This window comes from Taurulus bubalis (genome assembly GCF_910589615.1).
Source record: "Taurulus bubalis genome assembly, chromosome: 12".
Lineage (NCBI taxonomy): Eukaryota > Metazoa > Chordata > Actinopteri > Perciformes > Cottidae > Taurulus > Taurulus bubalis.
This window is the reverse complement of record NC_136600.1, coordinates 20,154,510-20,176,427: the sequence shown is the minus strand read 5'-3', so window position 1 is coordinate 20,176,427 and position 21,918 is coordinate 20,154,510. Positions and strand designations below refer to the sequence as shown.

Below are 21,918 nucleotides of genomic sequence, written 5' to 3'. Positions count from 1 at the left end.
TACTTTATGTGAGTATTTTCATTTATTTCCCACGTTATATTTGTATTTATACTTAGACACTTCAGAGGGAAATACTGTACATTTTACTCCACTACATGTATTTGACATCTGAAGCTCCAAGTTATTTTGTTTGTGAATATTTTACATTTAAATCATGTGAACAGTTTGTAAAATATGATATTTTTCAGTGCACTTAATCTGCTTATTGCGTAATTTTTGTTCTTAATTGAGTCTTTTAAGTCATTTTGTTTTAAGACCTTTGATACTTAAAGTACATTCTGCCGATAATACTTGTTGTGTTACTTTAAATGCAGGACATTTACTTGTAATTAAGTATTTTCTTTTTTTCAAGAACAACCACATACCATGATAACAACCAGTTATAAATATGTGTAATTTGTGGGTCAAACCTTCAGCAGCCAGGTGAGGACTGAGTCTCTGTACGGCACAAACTTGGCCTTCCCCTTTCCTGCAGACTGATCCGCCAGAGCAGAAATCACACAGCCTAACGTAGTGAGAGACCTACAACCACACGAAAAAGAATCAGCTTTAACCTGTCAAATGATGATTTTTTTATATATATTTTTGCTTGCCTTTCATATGGGAAAAAAATGTACCTACCTGTTAATATTGCTGCCCTCTTTGAGTCTCTCTCCAGCAGCTCCAGTCTTAGACACTCGCTCACTTCCTGCCAGGTCAACCAGGCTCATCTTGCTCACTTTCTCCCCTGAATTCTGTTTACCATCACAACACGAACAAATAGCCAGGCAGACCCATGATAAGACAGGATACACACAAATGAGGTAATATAATTCAGGAAAATCAAGGAACAATTCATTGTGAATGTTGGAGGAAAGACTGACCCCAGACTTTAGATCATACAGCGTTTGTGTGACAATGATACTGAACACGCCATGTGATCGACTGCTCTCCTCATTCATGTTGGTGGCCGCAACTGTGCGAGATTTGTTCCCCTCTGACATTAACACCTCAATGTCCTAAAAAGATGGAGCGTGAGATAATAAAGGGAAAACCGTTTGAGGAGAGTTTGGCATAAAGACACAATGTGAACACATTTCAGTGGATTTAGGTAAAGCGTGCACATTGAACATTATGACAACAGTAAAGTCAGCCGGTATTCAGATATGTCTGAAAACCATTGCACAAATATCAGGCAGAGCAGATCAGAGGAACAGGGTGGGGATGTTGAAACTTAATTAAGGAAGGCCCTGCCCAGGCTTGGCATAACAAGTACCCAAAACCCCATGACTACATCCCACATCAGGAATATGTGCACATGAGAGGATGTGAAACTAAATAGCTATTCTGAATGTAAATTAGCGACATGACAACTGGGGATATGCTATAAGGCATTTCTGCTGCATACTATAAATCATGTCTGGGCGTAAGTGACATATGAGGCCTGTTGAGGTTGTTGATACGAATTCAGCTCGACAGGAAGGTGAAAGACGCACCTCAAAGTTGGTCACAGCCAGCTGAGACAGACCATCCACGTATGGACCCAAGACTTTGTGTTCCCGAACTTTCAAGGACTGTCGGCTCCTTCAAAGAAAAAAGGGAAAGCAACAAAATGAGTGAAAGAGAGAAGAAAAAAGGGAGGAAAAAAATTAGGGACATATGTGCAAAAATAAAGACTGAAGAACATTTTCAACAGGGTTTTATAGCACACATTGTATTGGACATTTCTCTCTTTATGAGGTACTTGTGATGAAACACTTATTACTCATGACAGCTCAACAAATTCTCTCTGACCTTGAGTACTTGATCAGAATTAATTTTTCCATTTAAATGAATGCTTCAGGGTTTGGAGAAGCTCACGAGTTAATTACCCTTCTAATTCAAATTAATTTCTGAGAAATAAGAAACTGGTATTTGGCAAAAATGACATTTCAGAATGACTTCAATAGCATAAATATTTCTTCGTGATTTTACATTTTATAAAGTTGCATTATTCTATCACTCCCTACTTTCCGAAATGGAATGGCCTACATGTTTTTGCAATATTTAAATAAGTAACTCTTTGCATGTACCACAGCTGCAATAAAATGTTAACAGGAGTTTGATGCCAAGATGACACATGAAATAAATCATTCACATAAAAGGTTTCTGAATGTCTTAAAAGGACAAGGAAGGCCCTTTCTTATTGTCAACAAATCTTCTTAAAGACAACAAAACTCTTTAACTATCTCACCTCCCCAGCCTTCCTTTGGCTCTCAGCCCCAAGACCCCACTGATTCCTTCATCTTTAAAAACATTCACAAATTATTTTTAAATGAAAAAAGGCGTTCTCAAACAGGTGAAACACTGCTATAAAGGAATACAGAGTATTTGTAGGTGATTATTTCCAGCTGCGATTTAGGAACTCTAATGTATATTCAGGGCAAAAGGAATTGACTGAAAATAATCTACGGTGTTCATCATAATGGCTGCCTGACATGTGTTGAGGAGAAATCCTACAAATCAGAATGAATCACTGAATCCCTCTTAATGTTGGCACAGGCCAGGTTCCCGGCATCCACTCTGGTCATCTACCACCCACAGCAAACAAGAGGATGTAACCACTAGAAAGACCATGGCCACCTCATAGTGTGGGGCTGAGATCCTTTTCACGCTCAACTCCAAATCTCGTGTCTATAACAGAGCCAGTGTTTGAACCTAAAAATCACAGAGGCAGATAGAAGAGCAAGAGAGTGTGAGGCTTGTTATATGAGCGAGAGGAAGTTGCCATCGAAATGGCTCTGGCTTCATCTTCAGACATCTGCAGCACACAGAGTCCTCCCCTGTTGTCCTTCTCTGGGGCTCGGGCTCACAGGCTGCTCTGACTGCTCTCCTGGTCCCAGCTTCACGAACAGATGTCCCTGAAACCCACTCTTTCACAGTTCGCTCTCCCTTGCAGTCTGTCTGCCAACCCACATCAGACCACGCAGGACGAAGAATGCAGCAGTGTCAGAGGACGATGCTGGCCGCTGCTCTGCAGGAAATGACTGGGTTGAGCTTCCTACTCGCAGCGTTCTGCCGCCGTCCCCCATTCAGGCTACTAGACACAACAGAGCTATAAACAGAGACGCAGTGGGAGCTGACAGAGAGGTCACAGCGTGTGCTGGAGTTGGAGTGAATCAAGACTATTAGAAAATGTCGACACAGTTCGTGTCACCAGCTTTTTTCAAAAGCATTACCAAAGCATTGCATTCAGCGAGGTTGCACAGGTTACATGGGCTTATTCTGAAGAAAAAGTACACCCATCAGACTTACCCTTTGGGATCGAGCAGGTCACGGACCTTCTCGTTGTAGATCTCCATAAAAGACACCTCCACCTTAAAAGTATGGCCCTCGTTCTCCTCCTTATGGACCCTCTCGAACAGCGAGCAGCAGAGTCGAGGGATTAAACCCGGCTGCTCCCCATTCCCCATCATGGAGAAGGACTTGCCTGAACCTGGATGGACATCGCAGAGTCACACATGACTGTATCCACTTCACCGAGAAGCTCATACAATGCAGTGCTTCAATTACAGTAACAGTTCATTTGAGTGTCTACTATGACCTGATGATGGTGTTAGATGAAAAGTTAAGGCATCACCAAAGTTTCAATCCATCTTCAGGGGACCATAAATGCCCAAAATGTCATGGCAATCCATCAAGTAGTTGTCAAGACATGTACTAAAAAGTACATACATGTCAACCTTATGGTGGCGCCCCAGTACAAGTCAGATGATGACCAAATCCATCAGGGTGCATCCTATGGGAACCATGATGACTGTACAACATTTCGTGTCAATCCATGCAGTAGATGTTGAGATGTTTCTCTCCAAACTTTTCAGTAGCTGTGTCTCTTTAAGGAGTGATTCACTCTAAAACAGGAAGTGGGATAAAGGATCCCACTTCATTTGATCCAGGGTGAAGGAAGGATATGAGTTAAGTGATTCACCAGTGTGAATAGAAATACAAGTCTTCCTGTTTAAATTTTCTATGGACACATCTGGAGACAACTCAACCTGCAAAGATACTTAAAAACGTACGTGTAATAGAGGTAATTCATTATTTAGAAATGCTACATAGACTGGATGAAAAAATGGACTCAATGTAAATTTAATCTGGATTTTCAGTTACCTGTTTGTCCATAGGCAAATATGCAGGCATTATATCCTTGGAATGCATTTTCGAGTATTCCCTCTCCAAGGCATTTGAACACCACCTCTTGACCTTTTAGACAAAGAATCGCCATGGAGATTTTGGTAAACAGATAAACCATTCAGTTATACAAGTACTACTAGTTGTCTGGTTTGTATACTTAAATTAGTGCAAGCACATTAACACAGAGACATGTATCAACAAGGGACACTAAACAAGTAACAAGGGAGAATGAGAATTCATGAAAGATGACAGATTCCTGTCTGGTCGTGTGGAAAATGCAGAGCTGTGTAGAGAAATCTTGTGTGTTGCTCCCGTCATGCTCCGCTGAATGGGACAGCTGTTTAAAGAGCTAAATAAAGCCTCGGCCCGGGCCCTTGAGGCAGCCCTTCATTGAACAGATTGCCTTGTCGGTTCAGAACAAAGCCGAGGCAAGTGTTACATTTCCATCCCAAAATAAGTGTGATATGACAAGGAAAAATATCTACAATAACTATGGAAACCTTCATGGACTGGCAGAAATAACCGATTTTCTCTTGATGTTACAAAAACCGTAGCTGTGACCTTTTCTTTGCAGCTCTCATTTGAAAAAATACACATTTCCAATATTTTAGCATGCATTGTACAAACCCCATGGTAGTGTTATTGTTTTGAGACAATACAAAGACAACTAACTTCATTGCATATTTAAATGTGTTCGCTCAAAATGCAAATGACCTTACTTTGTTTTGCATGATGCAAAAACAGCTTTCCATTGAGGAGGGAATTTCCCTGCACTATTGCTGCACAAAGCTCAGCAGTCTTTACATGGGACGGGATTTGAGTTCTTTGGTGATGAGTAAAGGATCAGTTTCAGTGTTTATGACTCACCAGCATATTTGGGAACGTTGGACTCATCCATGGACCAGAAACAGTGGTCAAAGGCGAACACCTGCAGAAGAGTCAGTACAGAGAGCGTAAACACACAACTTCTCACACTTGTCGAGGCATGTACAGTACAACACAACCCGCTCTTTCTTAGTAGTGGTCTTATGTCTTACTGTGGTATAAAAAAAACAGGCTTATTGTGCCGTACCGTGCCACCCTGCAGTAAATCAGTAAGACTGAGCTTGTCTGAGTGAGTAAGATGAGGTCTGACCGAGTATTGTTCGGGGTAGTGCTCGTTAAGACCGCACCAAGACTGTCTGTACAAATCCACAGTTAGCTGGCCCCAAGTTTTGTCATAGTGGCTGGATTTAAATGAATTCATAAATCAGGGTCAGCGCTCCCCAGAAGAAATTCCAGCACCCGGTGACCCTCGTCTCCAAGGAAACGGGGCTCTAGCTGTTCCCGGTGGTGCAGGCTGGCTCTCCGCCTTCAGTGCTGGGTCTCACAACACAGGCTTCAGCAGCAGAGACCCCTTGTGTCCCCCAGGCACCTGTATGAGTGCTGGATGGATGACCACAAAGAAGATGCTCTCTGGGAAAGAGCAGTGGCCTCATTGACCAAGGACCCCTCCTCCTCCTTCTCCTCCTCCTCCTCCTCCTCCTCCTCCTCCTCCTCTTCCTCCTCCTCCTCCTCACAGACAGAACAGCTCCTGTTACTGTATATGTATATATGCTCTTTTCAGCAGCTTCAATTAGTTAGTATAGAAATGTATATATATGTATGTCATATAGATTTGGTTTCTGCTTATTCAAAACACGGCCCATGTTGATAGGAGATAACTTACCAAAGTACATGCTGAAGGAGGTAATAGGCTTTTATGTATGAGGCTCATGCAAACAATTGCTGCTGCACTGCCATTCTGCAGTGCAAGCACATCGCTGCTGCACATCACCGCTACTGGCTTTCAGTGCACTAGTGCCAGAGCACTTTCCCCGACACAAATAACCCAAATAATTGAACTCCCCTCTAATCATAAGAGGGGCTCTTGGCCAGGGAAGCACTGGTTGCACAGTCAGCATGGGAAGCACTGAGATCACTGCATGCTTTGAAAGCAAGACCTCCTCTTGTGACTTCAGACAAGTGAGTGGGTGCCATTCAAAGGAACAAAAGTGCCATCATTCCCAATTAGGGCTGGTTTGGTAACTAGGCCTTCAATCTGCTCTGGACTGCCTCTTTCCAGCCTAAGGGTGTGACTGCGCAACAAATTGTTCATGATTGGACAATTACTATTAATCAGCAGTGCAAATAATGATGGAGCTGAGAAACACAATGTCCTTTTTGTCATTTCTGGGATGAAATCTGGTCAAACGTGATTGGACTGCAACCCCCGTTTACCCTTCAGAACGCAGGGAGACTAATTTGAGTGCCACTATAACTTAGCAGACAGCCACGTGCTCGTCTAGTTGAAGGGTATTACGGGGGTAACTCAGGTTCACGGGGCCCCAGAAACCTGCGCACGCCTATTGCCCGCGCTAACGCTCCCCCGGTCCCGTCAGCGGGCCGAGTGCACCGAGCACAAAGCCCGTCCCTGGTGTGTGAAGCATCTCTGAGCCAGTCACCAGCGTGTTGTCAAGGGGGGAGGTGGGGGTGCACTCCAACAATGCAGCTTTGAATGCGCACACACACTGCCCTCAGTGTCCGCGCTCATCCCTCTCTCATTGTAGAGCCTTTGTGGGTAATCACAAGATCTTAAGAGTGCTGACACATTCACACGGACATCTATCCGGCTCCTGCTGGATTACCAAGCTACTAAATTATCCTCAATCACGTCCCTAGGAACAACGCCTCAACAGTAGATCGACCTGTGTGTGCAGGATGCTTCTCTTCCGCTCATCCCCTTGTGCAGCATCCTGCTTCTGGATGATTTCAGTATCGGTGACCGTCAGTGAGAAGTCAAGACAGACGACTGTTTCTGCTGACACTGTCAGCTCTGTTGATACTTTTTTTTTTTTTTTGTCGTAACAGAATGAGCTGAAGGTTACATACCTTAGATTGTTTCCTGTTGAATGAGAGGGGCAATCCATCATAATCAGGAGAAACCCACGAGTGAAGCGGAAAGAAAACCAAGAGAGAAGAAATAACATGTTAGGATTGATACAATGCAAGTCAGACCATGGTCACTGTACTTCACACAGTAGGAAACTTCCCATTGCCTGTGTCGACACAAACAGCATTTCTGAACTGAAAGGTGTGCATTTTAAACCGAATTCTCAAATTCCTGGTGGGACTTCCACATTCGCACATTTTTTTCCACACAGTGGTGTTTCCTGGTGGTATGTGCTGCTGTGATTTGGTTCATAATTGGGCCAGTGGAGCATGAGGAAGGGAAGAGATTTAGAATTCAATGTCCCACTGACTCTGTTGAGTAAATAGCTCTTATGCCTGTGGACTTAACAGAGAGGCCAGGTTGGGGAAGCCGCACTCAGCATATGCAGCTGCCGGAACCAAGGACAAAAGGGTAATATATATGGCACTAAGTCATGTCGGATTATTCTCTTAACCGAAGAGGGAATTCCCCAAAGCTGGTAAACTATAACAATAATGTAACAGATCTAGACAAATTATACAGACATCATAAAGCACGGCAAGGAAATTATAGTTTTTGGTACGTGCATGTTGCAATATGATGCAGTACAACATATACACCAGCCTAGTGCTTCTACATCTGCAACAGTCCTGTCCTTTAACAGTCAGCAGATCCCTCCTGGCACAGAGACAGAGGTGGACATCACCTTCACACAGTAACTAATACAGGGCGAGACTGAAACGCTGCACCAAAGTGTCTCACACACACTGAGCTGAGTCACCAACAATAGCATGCCTGGGGAGCTGCACGGCAACACCCACATGGAAATATTCTTCAGCACTTCATGTTAAAAGTTAACATATTAAGAGATTTGCTTTGAGGACTATACTAAAACCATAAACTGTGCTCAAGCTCATTATGATGAGGGACAGAAAGAGAGAGAGGAGTACAAATAGAAGAGGGCCTCGTTTGGGTTCACACCCCTAATCTGAATCTGGGTCACTGACAACCACTGCGACTGGGTCTCAATCAGAGCAGACAAAGACTGCAGCAGGGCCCCGTCCTCTAGTCGGGTCCTCCTTGCTGCAGAACAGAGAGAGAGTCTGTGAGGAGCTACGAGGTAGATTAGCATCAGACGGCAGGGAGAACACATGTAAGGCTTCCTATTGGCAGACCAGGAGGACCACTGGCCAGGTCACAAAGCTAACTCAAAAGGTAAAACTAAATCATATGGCAGTGCGACAAAGAGGATATGTGAAAAACATGTGGGCGAGTTATGACAACAAATAGACAGACGACAGTTACAAGCGCAGAATGAGAAATGGACGAAGGCAGAGAACAGACGTGTCCCGATGTCGAACAAAAGGACAACAGACACAAGACCGGAAACAGAGACAGACTAACAACCAAGCACACAGACAAAAGACGTGCAGTTATGGAATGTGTGTAGTCTAGAAACTATCAGTTTGGCTCTTGCTCATTGTGTCATACTGTATGTACAGTCCATGGCATGCTGAAAGACAATGAGGTGATAAGACCTCCCCCTCAATAAGTTAAAGCACTTTAGGCTCCAGTTCACCCACAAATGTGTACCTTGCTTTATATTTTTTTATGCTTTATATATATTTTACGCTTATGTTATAACATTTACTAGTAGTTGCAAAAAATCATGTATTTTCCAAGGTATTATGGTAAAAATGAATTGAGACTGTAAGACTCATTTGAAAGATTGACTTTCTATCAATACAAAACCATGACTATGATTAATGCAGTGGGCGTTGCATGTGAAATTAAATTATTTAATACTGTCAATGCGGCTGTAGCTCATGGGGAGAGTGTTTGTCCTGACAGCACAAGGTAGCCGGTTCGATCCCTGGTCTCCCCATAGTTTGCATGTCAAAGTGTCCTTGAGCACGACACTCAACCCCCGGTTTCTCCCCGGGCGCTTCACAGCAGCCCACTGCTCCTTAATTACTAAGGGTGGGTAAAATGCAGAGAATAATTTCCCCACTGTGAGATTAATAAAGGATTATAAATCAAAAATACTCAATATTAATGTGGATTGAATTTACCACTGCAACGAAGAAATTATTTTTTTCCAGAACAGAACTTATACAATGATTACACATGATAATTATTTGGTAATTACATATCTTAATTCACCCGTTAGGAAACGCTACTAGTGGAAGCTCGGCCACAAATGCTGCACAGTGCAGCTCCAAGTGATACAAGCATGAAGTCTATGGGACATTTGCTAAGTAATCAGCATGCATGCCGAGTCATGGCTTGAGGGCTTATTACAGGCGGTGTTGTGGTTGACCAAGTGTGTGACACACATGTACTGTATAACACAGAAGTGCCAGATAACATCAGATCCTTCCCTCCTCAGAGGCAGATACAGGCAGACCCTGCAGACCCATTGGGGGCTAGTTCTGCATGGCTTCATGTGTGAGTGTCATCAAGGGCACACTCAGGCTCCCACGCCTCCAGCTACCTGATGCCAAAGCACCCATGAATGGTTTCAACTTGGCCGACGGCGGACATCGGCCTCTGCTACACTACTACGACTCACCCCTCCGTTCTGGTACACAGATTTTTTAATAGGAAATACCGCCTCAGAGCCGTCATTTAAATTTAAGGTCAGATTCACAAACGAAAACATGTCATCTTTGTGATCCATGTTGCAGCTCAGATCCATTTAAGCTGGTGGCCAAAAGGGAGGTATGACGGATGGGTGAGCAGCAGTGGAATCTCCCCCCCCTGGTCATGGAGCAGGATTAAGGCCACTGGGTTATTATGCCACCAAAAACTGCGCTCTTCTAGCCCAGTAGGCAAAAAAACCCAGAATAATCCACTGTATCATCCACCTACTGAAGCATCCATCTACCCTTGAAAAAACAACATTGCACGGCCATGCTTACAGAGGTATAAGACGAATGGCTATTTCACATTTCCATTAATCACTTCATTTTATCTGACAAACTGACAGATCTGGAGCAGACTGGTTCAAATTATCTTCCAGAAATTATGCAAATGTGGTTATCGAAAATGTGTTTAAAGTCATAACTACAAGGAATGAGTCTAAATCGAGAAACACACATGTTGTGGCTCCCCGTTTTCCAACACATGACGAAATTTACTGTCAGATTCATCAGTGGGATTTAGCAGGCTCTGTAAGAGTTTCTGATGATGAAATCCTGCTGCTCAAACGGGATATGTAAGTCACATGGATGAGGTTAACCCCCCCGTGGAGATGACATTCATAACATTCATCTGCCCTGTGCAAGCAGGGGTGCACACCCCATGGATTAAAATACCTCTTCTCGACCTGTTGCTGAAACTATGGCGCCCCTCCACTCTTTTTACCTCCATTAAACCGCACACGTGACAATTACAATTCAAGAAGCTCCAGAGCCAAACACAAAGTTCAGAGCTCTCTGTGTGTGTGTGTGTGTGTGTGTGTGTGTGTGTGTGTGTGTGTGTGTGTGTGTGTGTGTGTGTGTGTGTGTGTGCACGCGTGTGTGTTTGCGTTCGAGAGAGAGCGAGAGAGAGAGTGTTGGGTTACAGTGCGCAGGCTAACATTTCAGATGGTCCTCCAGTATGTTTAGAACTGAACACGCTGGTCCCCACCCACTGGAAGCAGAGGTCACCCTGCTGCACAGACAGACAGGAGGGAGCAGGGAAATGCAAGCAGTGAGTTACAGTAAGAGAGGGCGGGTCTCTTGTCGGACTAATTCAAACTCAAGATGACATGACAAGTGGTTGAAGTCAGAGGTTTACACCTAGGACATTTAGATGAATTTAAAACAGCAGTGTTATCTTATTGATACTACCAGTATGCTACTTATTTAACTACTGAGACGTCACAAATGATTGCTGAAGCTTCTTCAGCTGGAATACGTAGCATATCCACTGGAAGTATGCAACGTCTTGGCCCGTGGCGGAAGAAGTATTTAGATCCTTTACTTAAGTAAAAGTACAAATACCTTCATGTTAAACTACTCCAGTCCAGGTGAAAGTCCTGGAATTAAAATCAGGCATTGTGCTTGGACCGCTAATAGAGCATGTGTATCGATTTGTGGGGTTCATTTATGGAATGGGTTTGATGAAGAAATGAAGCAAAGTACAAAGTTAAATCAATTCAAGAAAATAGACAAAAAAGAAAATGTTTTTGAGCAGTACAGGGATGAGGAAGGGACCATGTCTCCCTCGGCACTCGTTGATGTTGTAATTGATTTGTTCTTTTATTTATGTTTTATATGTTAAGATACTTATTTAGATGTATATATGATAACATTAAGTCAATTACTTGTGTTATCTAAGTGAGAGAAAGGGGTAGGTTTCTTCTGCCTACTCCTTTTTGAACATGTCATATGTATTTGCTGTTTTTAAATGTATTTCCTGTGAGTTGTATTGGTTATTTTAGTTTGTTACTGAAGCATCATTTTACTGATTTTACTACCTGGAGCTAGTCTTAACTACTATATTTACGGTTTGGTGGTTTAATCCAGTGGTCCCCCTGCAAAGGCTCACAAGGTCACTGGGAAATGAAAGAAGAAGAAAAAAAAGTTCTAATTCACAAATCTGTTTTCATTTTTTGAACTTTTCCCTTGCTTTTTTGAGAGATAATGAATCATTTGAACGGGTATTTTAATTAAACCAATGCGAGAAGTTTCGAGGGGAAAGGGCTCTTGAGCAGCTAACACCCACAACGTGACAGCGAGATAGACACAGCTTTTTGTACTGCAAGAGGACAGTTGGGGACCGACAATGTAATCTTTATATTATATTCTAAAACATAACTACACCATAAGTGTAGTGGAGAAGAAGTATGAAGTAGAATACAATGGAAATACCCACATAAAGTACCTCAAAATTGAGCAAACGTACTTTCCACCACTGGACTTGGCAAGTTGAACATTTTTGGAGCAAATGTGTTCAGGGTTCATTGTTCTAAATGCTAAACTTAGCTTCCTATGAAAATATGTGAGGAGTGGCTGGGGGATATCACTCATTAGGTCATCAACATAGCTCCAAAATGTTTCTGTAACTTGGCAACTGCTCTCGCTCGACAACAGTGGTAAACATGGAGGAGAGACAACCGACCAGCCTCATGAGTCAAAGTTCCAAAGTGAAAGCCAAGCTCAGGATCTCAAAAACAGCCGTAATGAACTGCACTGCCATCATCAAGCGCACATGATGCTCATACCCACTTCTGTGTGGGACTCTCCAAGTTTCCATAACAAATGTTAACAACACATGATGCAGACGGGGACTAATTTAATCTTCTTAGGTATTTCTGACACCACTGTGACAAGCCAGGTCAGCAGCAGGCTGTGGGTGCTAAAACACAGAGAGGGCTACTGACCACATTTGCTCTGAAGCCGTGAATCTGGTTGGGTTCAAAGGCAACGAATAAGACAGAAAGAAGTGAAGTTCATCAATTTGTTCAATATGGGAAGGCTTCCTCCCCGGGGGAAATAAAACGACACATTTAGTACCAGGACACACCTCCTTTGACCCGGTCTGTCACTTATCTGAATGCATGTGCCGTGTGGCTGGTAATGAAAATAGACAGCAGGAGCAAGAGCATGCTCATGAAGCGCAAAACATATCACAAAAAGTCTTGAATTGCAAAGCTGCCAAAAAAAGATGTTGGCAGTGATTACGTGCTTGGATAATTAAAAGTAATGAGTATTTATTTCCAGAGAATGAGGGAGAGAGTTAAAAACTTGTTTTTAAGCTGTTTTAATGTCGCTTGACTCCACTTTCCCTGATGGAAACTGAAAGTGAGGCCACAATAAACCTTCAATAAACCTATCCCACGATGACATTCAATTCATGTAAAAAGAACAAGCAGCCTACAAAACTGAAAAAAAGGCCTGATATGAGAGAATCACGCAAGAAGGCGGAAATCCAGTACCACTGTAGAAGAAATGTCAAGAGTGAATTTTCACATAAGCTGCCCTGAATAAGGAGCCACATCTGAGATTAATGAGACAAGCAAAGAGGGAGGGCGCCATCTTTTCTCAATTCCGGATCAAGATGTAAACAACGTCCCACCCTCTACACAAACAGGGAACAGTCCTGAGAGGAATACAATCGTTTCATCAGCCACACACAACACTTTCTCCTTATTACACGCATGAACAAAGCCGTATAGAGGAACAATGGTCTGATTTTACATCGACCTCTGAGAACAACATCTTGCAGAATGGAAAGGTTGATTATTGGCACATAGGGAGCGAAATGGAAAGACTAAAGGGAAACATCCTGTGGGCCGCCATTAGACAAGGCAGCATTGTCATTCAGTAAAGGCTTGCTGTGGAAGGCATGATGACACTTGGTCATATGTGACCAAACTTCAACAACGCAGAAGAATGTCATGGCAACATTAAACAGATGTGAAATCTGTGTATCATAAGGGTTAAAAGACGGACAGCATTTAAAGGCTATCTGTAAAGGCATTAACAAAACACATGTTGAACTCATTGGGTTGATCTCTGGCAATCACCAGGGAAAGACTGCAGATGAGAGCGCAAACTAATTTAAAAGGAATAGTTCAACATTTTGGCAAATATGCTTGTTTTCTCTCTGGCAGAGAGCTACATGAGAAGATTGATACCACTCTGTACGGTAAATTGTTAAACAGCTGGTTGCAACAAAATGTCCTACCAGCACCTCTAAAGCACTAAACCTCATAGTTTAACATGTTTGAAATAGCTTGCTTAAAAAGTGTAAACATTTTGAAAAAATTGCCATTTTACAGAGGTTATGTGCTGAATTGTTTCTTAGCTGGGAGCAGCCTTGCTGTTTGTCTGGCAACTTCCTCCCAGTCCAGAACTTGTGTGGCTCATAAAACAGTGAATTTGAATTGTTACACTTCTGTTATTGCACAGATTCAATGCATGTTAATTTTTACCTTTGGACATACAGTCATGTTTCCAGTCTTAATGCTAAGCTAAACTAAGCTAACAATCTGCAGCTTCATATTCAACATATAAAAGCGGTATCAATGGCTGCCATCAAAAAGCAAATTAGCCTATTTCAGACCATTTCCTTTTAACAGCAGCATTCAAATTACTTATTTGTTTAATATACAGTACCTTTAAGGTTGTAAGAAAAAGACATCGAGGACCTAACCACACAGCTATCTCTGAACATACTTCCCAAAGTATTAGTACAAGATAATTTAAAGATGAGGAGGCACAGTGCAAGTAGCACCATCCTCGGTCAAGTGGAAATGAACCCAATTGAGCTCTCGTAACCATTAGTGATAAACAGCCTGGTCACGAACATGATCAGATAAAGGCATACTTCCACTGATCCTCTTGAAAGGCTGGACTGCAGAGCTACAGTAGAATCGAGGAAAACTAAACAAATGCAACATTTTGACACCTCCAAAATTAGATGCTTTAGTTTGCCACAATAAGAGGAAAATGCCTAAAAAGTTAGTTCAGGTTAGCTTTTGGCTTTTAGCACAGCTCGTTATCTTTATAATGAAATATGCAAGACTTTCCAAGACTTGATGACCCTGTATTCAATTGATGCATGTTGATGGACATGCTGGGGCATGGTAGATGTAACATGGCCCTTTTGTGTGAGTCGAAGGGTATTTTCTGGTCACGATGCTCCACCACTCAATCCCTTTGCAGACAGCAGCCTCAGGTATTTCTCTGCCTCTCCACCCCCACCTTCATTGTGTCTGAACCCCAAAGGAGAATAGACTGCCGCGTGAAAACAAAACTCCCAGATTCCTATTTCAAATATGCCAATTTGTGCTAACTCAACAGGTAGATGAAAGATTCAACTTGGGAAACTTAACCTGTCGCCCTGGAGTCAACATTCCTGTTTCATTTGCCCACCACTGAGATTATTGTTCATTTCTCAGAGAAATAGGAGAGGGGGCTGTGGGTCACGGGTGTTGCTATAATGCTCGGCAGTGCAAAGAATGAGGCTTAACCATCAAAGGAAAGAAAGCCCTTATATTTCTTCAAATTCTTGAGGTGACTTGCATGTTTTTGTGCCCTGTGTGGTCTCTGTAAAAACATGATTCAAATTCAGACAGAATTTGGTAAGTTATCAATGTCTAACTGATTATAGAACATGAAAGTAGCTCCAAATTCAACCACGAGGGACTTCATGTTGTATCTCAACAGAGGAGAGCCATATTTAGTATTTTTAGGAATTGGGCAAAAGTATTGGAAAAAAAAGTTTCACTGAAATCGGAACAATGTTATGTAAAACCTATTTCTGCCGTCTCCTCTTTGAGTCTGTGCCCGAGCATTCCCATGAGAGAGAATAAGTTCCCATGATTCTGGCCCTGCAGCCATATTTGGCATGCTAATACCCACTACATCTGACACAGGAACAGGTGTCTCTAAAACAAGGCAAACTCTTCGTGATCAGGGTATCCCCTTCTGCGGCTGCACAAGAAGCTGAGAGGAAAATTATATTGTTTAAGAAAGCCATGGCAGCCTAAACACAGAGACCCAAAACACACACACACACACACACACACACACACACACACACACACACACACACAGCACTAGCACTTACTTAACAAGTAATTATATGCCTGGACTACACTATAGAAAAGAGATATGACATAATTCAACCAAACTGAACTGAAGTCACTCTACAGTTACAGAATGTACCACCATAAGAATTACAGTCGATATATTTGCTAAAATGTTGAAGATAGGTTGGATTACAAAGAGTATGAAGTGAATCCAACAGCAGTTATAAACATTTATGAATGATACAACATCAAAATCAGATCTCGAAACTGAATGAGACCCCGAATGAGAAATGTGGTCGTGTCTCACACAACACCACGGGACCTAGGTAGCGATGAAATATGGCACAGACTGAACAGACAAAACCAAGACTACGTTGAAGTCAGCGGAGGCTACAGTACATCTCGCAGAAGACGGGTACTGACCTGGCCAATGAGAAGCCGGCAATGGTAACAGATTAAATGAGGGGCCGACTATTAATACGATCAAGGTGGTAACTCGGCTACTGGCTTGGCTGGTCATTAAAAACTGAAGATGCAAAACCGTGGTAACGTCAGATGCCGTCTGAATTTGCGCCTAAAGTTGTGTTCTTGTGGTAAGCATGGCCTCAAAGAGAGGCAAAGGTCCTGAAAGACAAAGCTACATACTGATGTTTCTATCATGTTCTTCCTGAGTTATTCTAAGAACACAATGCTGACATCGGCATGCATTGCACTTTATCTTCCCGTTAGCCCTGGTGAGAGCTTTATTTTGCCAATGGGTTATCAGAAAAGTCTAAATATTGCTGTTTTTAATGCTCTTGCTGACAGACAGGTCTTAAAAGATATATATGTATATATATATATGCCCGTTATTATAATAATTATAGCAAACAGACATTTATTTTTGCTCATAAATGAACAAAGAAAGAAAATGAAAAAACAGAGTAGAGTGTTGCAGGTATTACATATCTCTGTAGGCCAGCACAGAAATTAGCATCGCTTTGGTTCCCACTACAAAAAGCCAATGGTATTTTTCTGTTGGATTTGGATAATTGCAGAAAATAAGCTTTGTGGCAAACACAAGTTTATGCTACGTACACGTTTTCTTTACAAGTAATCACCACTTTTATGATGTTTGAAACGTCAATGCAATGGACAGAAGTCAAAATCTAGCGTTTGGCTATAAACGAGCTACACCACGGTCGCATTACCTCCCGGCTGCGGTCCATCGTGACCAAGACCTCACGGACAAAAACAGTTTCTTCGCGTCTGCAGTTGGGTTCATCAATAAAGCCCGGGACCCCCGCCGACTCTGACATGCAGGACAATGCCTCACTGTTACACACCCTTGTACAACTCTTCTCTATTAATATAGACATGACACTTTAATAACATACTTGTTTTAACATACTCTTACTTGTTTGTTTACCATATTTTATTGTACATTTTCAGATTTTAAATGATGTCTTATACTATTGCACTGTGTTTATTTTTACACACTAATCACCAAGCAAAATTGCTTGTATGTGACATACTTGGCAAGAAATCGTTTCAGATATTTCAGGAAAAAAAGTTTAATTTAAAATGCATAAAAAGCTTCAAAAAATGCATAAAAGCTTCAAAATTCACAAAAGGAGTATTTAGTGTAGTGTTTTATGTCGTAGGACAAAACGTTAAAGTCTCTCCAGCTTGTTTTAACCAAAGACCTTATTATTTCACTCATCTAACCAAAAGCCAGAGTGCAAATATGCAGACTCATTTCCAGGTTTGAGGACCTGCACCACTCTAAATTGCAAGTGTAGTCCCTCTAAATCTAATCTCTGTACTCTCATTGACATTCCTCTGACCTCTCGCCCACGACAGCTTTGTATTCTGTTGTGTATCCCGTTCCAACATATGTTAGCTTTGAGCGGGATTTGTTTAATTGCCTGGAACGCCACCATTGTGTGGCAATTTCTGTTCTGATGATTGCCTTAAATACAGGTTAATGTGTGGACCCAAGCTGCTGCGGGAGCAAGCTCACTACCATTTATTACTGACTGTCGGGGGACATGGAGCAGCAGAGAAAGTATTACACTTTAACTAGACTGGATGGAGACCGTGAGAAAAGCCTTGACATTCTATGACCTCATTTTTAGGAGTCATGCTGTGGACTTTTACTGTAACAGAAGTTCACACTATTTCAGTGATAAATCAAAGGAAAAAAACAACTAGTCCTATTAGATTTATTTGTGCCTGTGGGTATTCAGGTCAGCTGTTTAATCATGTGTGACACAGAGAAGAAGAGCAATCGAACCAAGCGAAAAAATCTAGATAACAACTTCACCTACAAAGAGTGAAATATATTCAATTATATTCAAATATATATCTCAGACCATTAACGGTCACGACATTTCAATGACTTCCCAAGCATTCAGCCATCATTAGCCTACATGTTGTGCGGTCTCCTCATTACAATCTGAAAGCATCTCAGATGACAAGCAAGAAACTGCGGCTTTTTTTTATGAGTGTGAAACGTTAGAGGATGCTTAGCTTTTCCTTTTGTCACAGCTTTTCACCATACTAACGGCTGATAAAAGTGCGCAGCATCCTGCCATAAGACACGGTGTGGGCTAATACTGCTTTGAACGCTACATAAGTTAAATTAGTTCCGACTCCGCTGACAGCCTGAGGCTCGACATTAATCTGTTCAGTCTAATAGCCATCTTCCCGTGTCAAACAAGCTCAACCACCCCCTCTGGTCTTGAAAGTCAACTTATAATATACAGAATGAGGGAAATATTATTACGCTGAGGTGATTAGTATTGGAAAGTGCACGTGAATTGCATAACACAATATCACGTTGCAAGCAGGTGGGAGACAGACACCATGCATGTCCTCAGCAGCATGTGTCTCCTGCATTTATTTACTGCCATTTATGTAAAAAAAAAAGTTTTAAAATCGAATCCTCACCACTGTGTATCAGGTTCATATGTGCTCTCTTCATGTATGTGATGTATTTTCATTTGAGCTCGAGGGACACACTACTAGATCACCTTGAATGTTATTGTTACTGTAGTTACAATCAGGATGAGATAAGGTTTTTGCACACAAAAAGTGCATTGTGCATGTTTTTGCTCGTTCACCAACAAACATTCAGGCATAAGTTTGCAGCAGACACTTTTTTTTTTTTTACTCTATTGCACTCAAACTGACCACAGTAATGCTCCAACAGGCTCACTGCACCATACTGCCTGCTGTAATGTATTCTCCCTACACTCATTCGCAATGGCAGACACTTGGCAGTATTTCAGCTTTGTTTACCTGTTGTCTCCTTTTGCATTTGAGGGCGGTGGGTGCAGCACTGTTTGGTTGTCCTCCACATCCACGACACATTTTGTGTTCAGTTCAATTTCTGTGGAGAGAAGTTAGTGGCGGTGAAGTAAGAGCAGAAAGTAAAAACCCTCGACACTTTGAACCGACTTCAAACTGGACTCAAGTCTGACTTCAAGCTCATAACTCGAGCTGGACGCCGCAATGGCGAAGAAATCCAAACGTTACGATAATGTGGCTTATGAATCCGAGCAGACAGACAGACATGCGAGGTCGCAACAAAAAAAGAAAAATAAATCGTCGTTTTAACACTTACCCCTTCGGTTCATGGGCCGAACTCTCACTGCAACTTTTACCTTTGAATCCGACATCTTCGTCCACTTTTTACTCCCACCCTGTATGCGCAGAGCTACCAGTGTGTGTATATCTGTGAATCCCCGACAAGAAGCCCGGATTTCTGCCCGAAAAAAAGCAGCAGACTCTAGTTAAACAATCCCAAAAAGAGTCCGGGCCGCGAGGAGAAGAGATGGGGATATGTTCATTGTTTTCCCTTTATATCCATCCGGGTTCGCTTTTTGTGCAAATCCAGCAGTCTGCTGCAGCCCCGGACAGCATCCCCACCGCCATCTTCCACTGGGAGCACGACTGCTATCCTCTGGCAGACTGGGGACGGCTGTGCCAAAGAGGGGGAACGGATTTACGCACCGCGCAGCTTATCGGGGAGGAACCAGCGGACCAGAAATGTGAGGCTGTGTGAGAAGTTCATGTCTGCGCCCACGATAAGCGTCATTTCATTAGAGAGAGTCCGAGGGGAGGATGAAGAGCAGAGGGATTATTATTATAGAGGAAGTTTACTCAATAAACCTGTATGTACACACACACACACACACACACACACACACACACACACACACACACACACACACACACACACACACACACACACACACACACACACATTTATTTGATCATTAGCCATTTTTGGAAACACTCAGATACCACGCACACACTTTTTTTATCACAAGGCATAAACAAATATCTTTTTTTTTATTTTAAAAATTTGTTTTCAACTATATAAATACATAAATAATTTTTCTTAAATTGTGCATATGTGTTTATCAGCTTATAACAAATCCCCCCCACCCCCGCCCCCCCCAAAAAATTAAGTTATTTAAATGTGTGTGTGTAATTGTGTGTTAGTATACAGCTAACATTATTGTTTATATATATTGAATTGTGACCCCATTCAAATTAAGAAATGTCTATTTGTTTGACCCCTCCTCACAGGTTTATGACCTGGTGGACATGAATTGCGAGTAATTCAAGCAAGAGTGATTTTTTTTCTCTTTTTTTTACATAGATGGATGGTTTCATTGAAATAATTTTTGTGGCTCAAAAAGGTGAACGTATTCAGTATTTCACAAGAAAACAACAAACATTACAAAAATATGTTTTTCATCCTTTAATCCTTGTATAATTGTCAAAAATAATCACCTTTACAGTAATTTTTATATGCAAAACAAAGCATACAGAGCTAATGGCACACATTTGATTATATTCACATTTAACATTTTCAATGTAAAACTTAATTAATTTAATATTAAGACTTTATATTTACTGAAATAGCATCGCTAGGTCACCTCATTATTTCATAAAATGAAAGCTACATTTCACATAGGATACAGCCTGTTGTGTGAGCTATATAATGGGCCCAGCCTCAGATTTAGCAGAATAAATCTTCACCGTATGGTCTCCACTGTCCAGAATGACGAGGGTGTCATTCAGTGACACAAGTCCCACTGGGTTGATGAGGTGGTCTCCCAAAAGTGGGGTCGGGGCTGAGCCGTTCAGGAGCTTCCCCAAACTCCAAATCATCCCCTGATTGGAGTCAATCACAATCACATCTCCATCTCTGTCAAAGGCCACGCCCGACATGTTGAGCCTCACTGTGAACTGCAGGGTCAGGCTGAAACTGTCAGTCTGATAAAGGAGGTGGAAGTCTTCTGTAAACACTCTCAGCCTCGTGTGTTGGTTCCTCCCTGGTGAAGGCGTGTCATCAGGTAAATGCTCCATCACTGCAGTGTTCCCGGTCACCCGGCAGCAGGCCACCGCTTTTGGATGCTGCAGGTCTGCAATGACTGTTTTATTCTCTAGAGCGAGACTGTGAGTGTAGTCCACTTTTACCAGGGACAGCGTGCCCACCTGGATGTCTGAGACCAGGATGTGCCCAAAGCTGTTCGTGTCCACACCCCAGGGCATCTGGAAGGAATCTTTGACTGTCAAAACATGGTTACCCCTGGAGGAGAACACCTTCACAGCTTTATCCCCTGCATCAGTAACCACCACGTGGCCACAGGGAGTCACCGCCACATCCACTGGGAAACAGATCTCCCCAATGCCTTGTCCTCTTCTCCCAAAACTGTGCAGCTTCCTGCCCTGTGGACTGAACACCGCCACCCTCTTCTCTCCATCATGCACCACCACTGTCGTCCCTGACAATCCCAAAACGGCAATGCCAGTGGGATTGATAAGAGTCCCCCACCCTCCAAAGGCTGTGCAGAGGTGCAGCTCTGTGGATGTCAGACTTGCGGCCAAGCCAAGACCTGCGTTGGCTCTGTGAGGAGGAGTAGAAGATGGGGGCGTTTGGGACAACAGCAGCTCCTGCAGGTCACTAAGAGCCTGGCAGTGGGAAGTGCTGTCAACACTGCACAGCTGTCGACAGAACGGGCACTCCAGCTTCCTCAGGAGAGGGTGGGACAGAGCCCTGATGCATTCCAGACAGAGTACATGGCCACAGGAAAGGTTCTGCGGTTTGTGCTCCTTCTGCTGGGTGCTGAACTTCTCGAAGCAGACTTTACACTCCAGCAAGTTGATCTGGATCTCTCTCACGATCCCCTCAGGGCTCAGGTTGCCACGACTCGGGGAACCGGGACTCTTAGCCATGACTGAAATATCCTGATGTGCTGTAACCCTGGCGAGAGACCGATCAATCAGCTGATGA

At 42.7% G+C, this 21,918-nt stretch overlaps 2 protein-coding genes across 2 annotated transcripts in view; both read right to left on the bottom strand.

Annotated features, from left to right (window-relative positions):
• kif13a (kinesin family member 13A) overlaps window positions 1–19,336 on the bottom strand; it is a 33,936-nt gene extending 14,600 nt beyond the window's left edge. The window contains exons 1-10 of the mRNA XM_079227568.1: window positions 19,234–19,336; window positions 18,909–18,999; window positions 7,063–7,075; window positions 5,020–5,080; window positions 4,129–4,221; window positions 3,274–3,454; window positions 1,476–1,563; window positions 864–998; window positions 622–734; window positions 411–522 (exon numbers count right to left, since the gene is read on the bottom strand). Of these exons, the coding sequence (XP_079083694.1) occupies window positions 411–522; window positions 622–734; window positions 864–998; window positions 1,476–1,563; window positions 3,274–3,454; window positions 4,129–4,221; window positions 5,020–5,080; window positions 7,063–7,075; window positions 18,909–18,999; window positions 19,234–19,288 (942 nt within the window). The 5' untranslated portion in view covers window positions 19,289–19,336. The remainder of the gene's footprint in view (window positions 1–410; window positions 523–621; window positions 735–863; window positions 999–1,475; window positions 1,564–3,273; window positions 3,455–4,128; window positions 4,222–5,019; window positions 5,081–7,062; window positions 7,076–18,908; window positions 19,000–19,233) is intronic.
• Window positions 19,337–20,456: 1,120 nt separating this feature from the next.
• LOC306745227 (E3 ubiquitin-protein ligase NHLRC1-like) lies at window positions 20,457–21,860 on the bottom strand (the record flags this gene model as incomplete). Its single annotated transcript, XM_079227981.1, has 1 exon — window positions 20,457–21,860. The coding sequence occupies one exon, from the start codon at window positions 21,858–21,860 to the stop codon at window positions 20,616–20,618; it is 1,245 nt and encodes a 414-aa protein (XP_079084107.1). The 3' UTR covers window positions 20,457–20,615.
• Window positions 21,861–21,918: the final 58 nt, after the last annotated feature.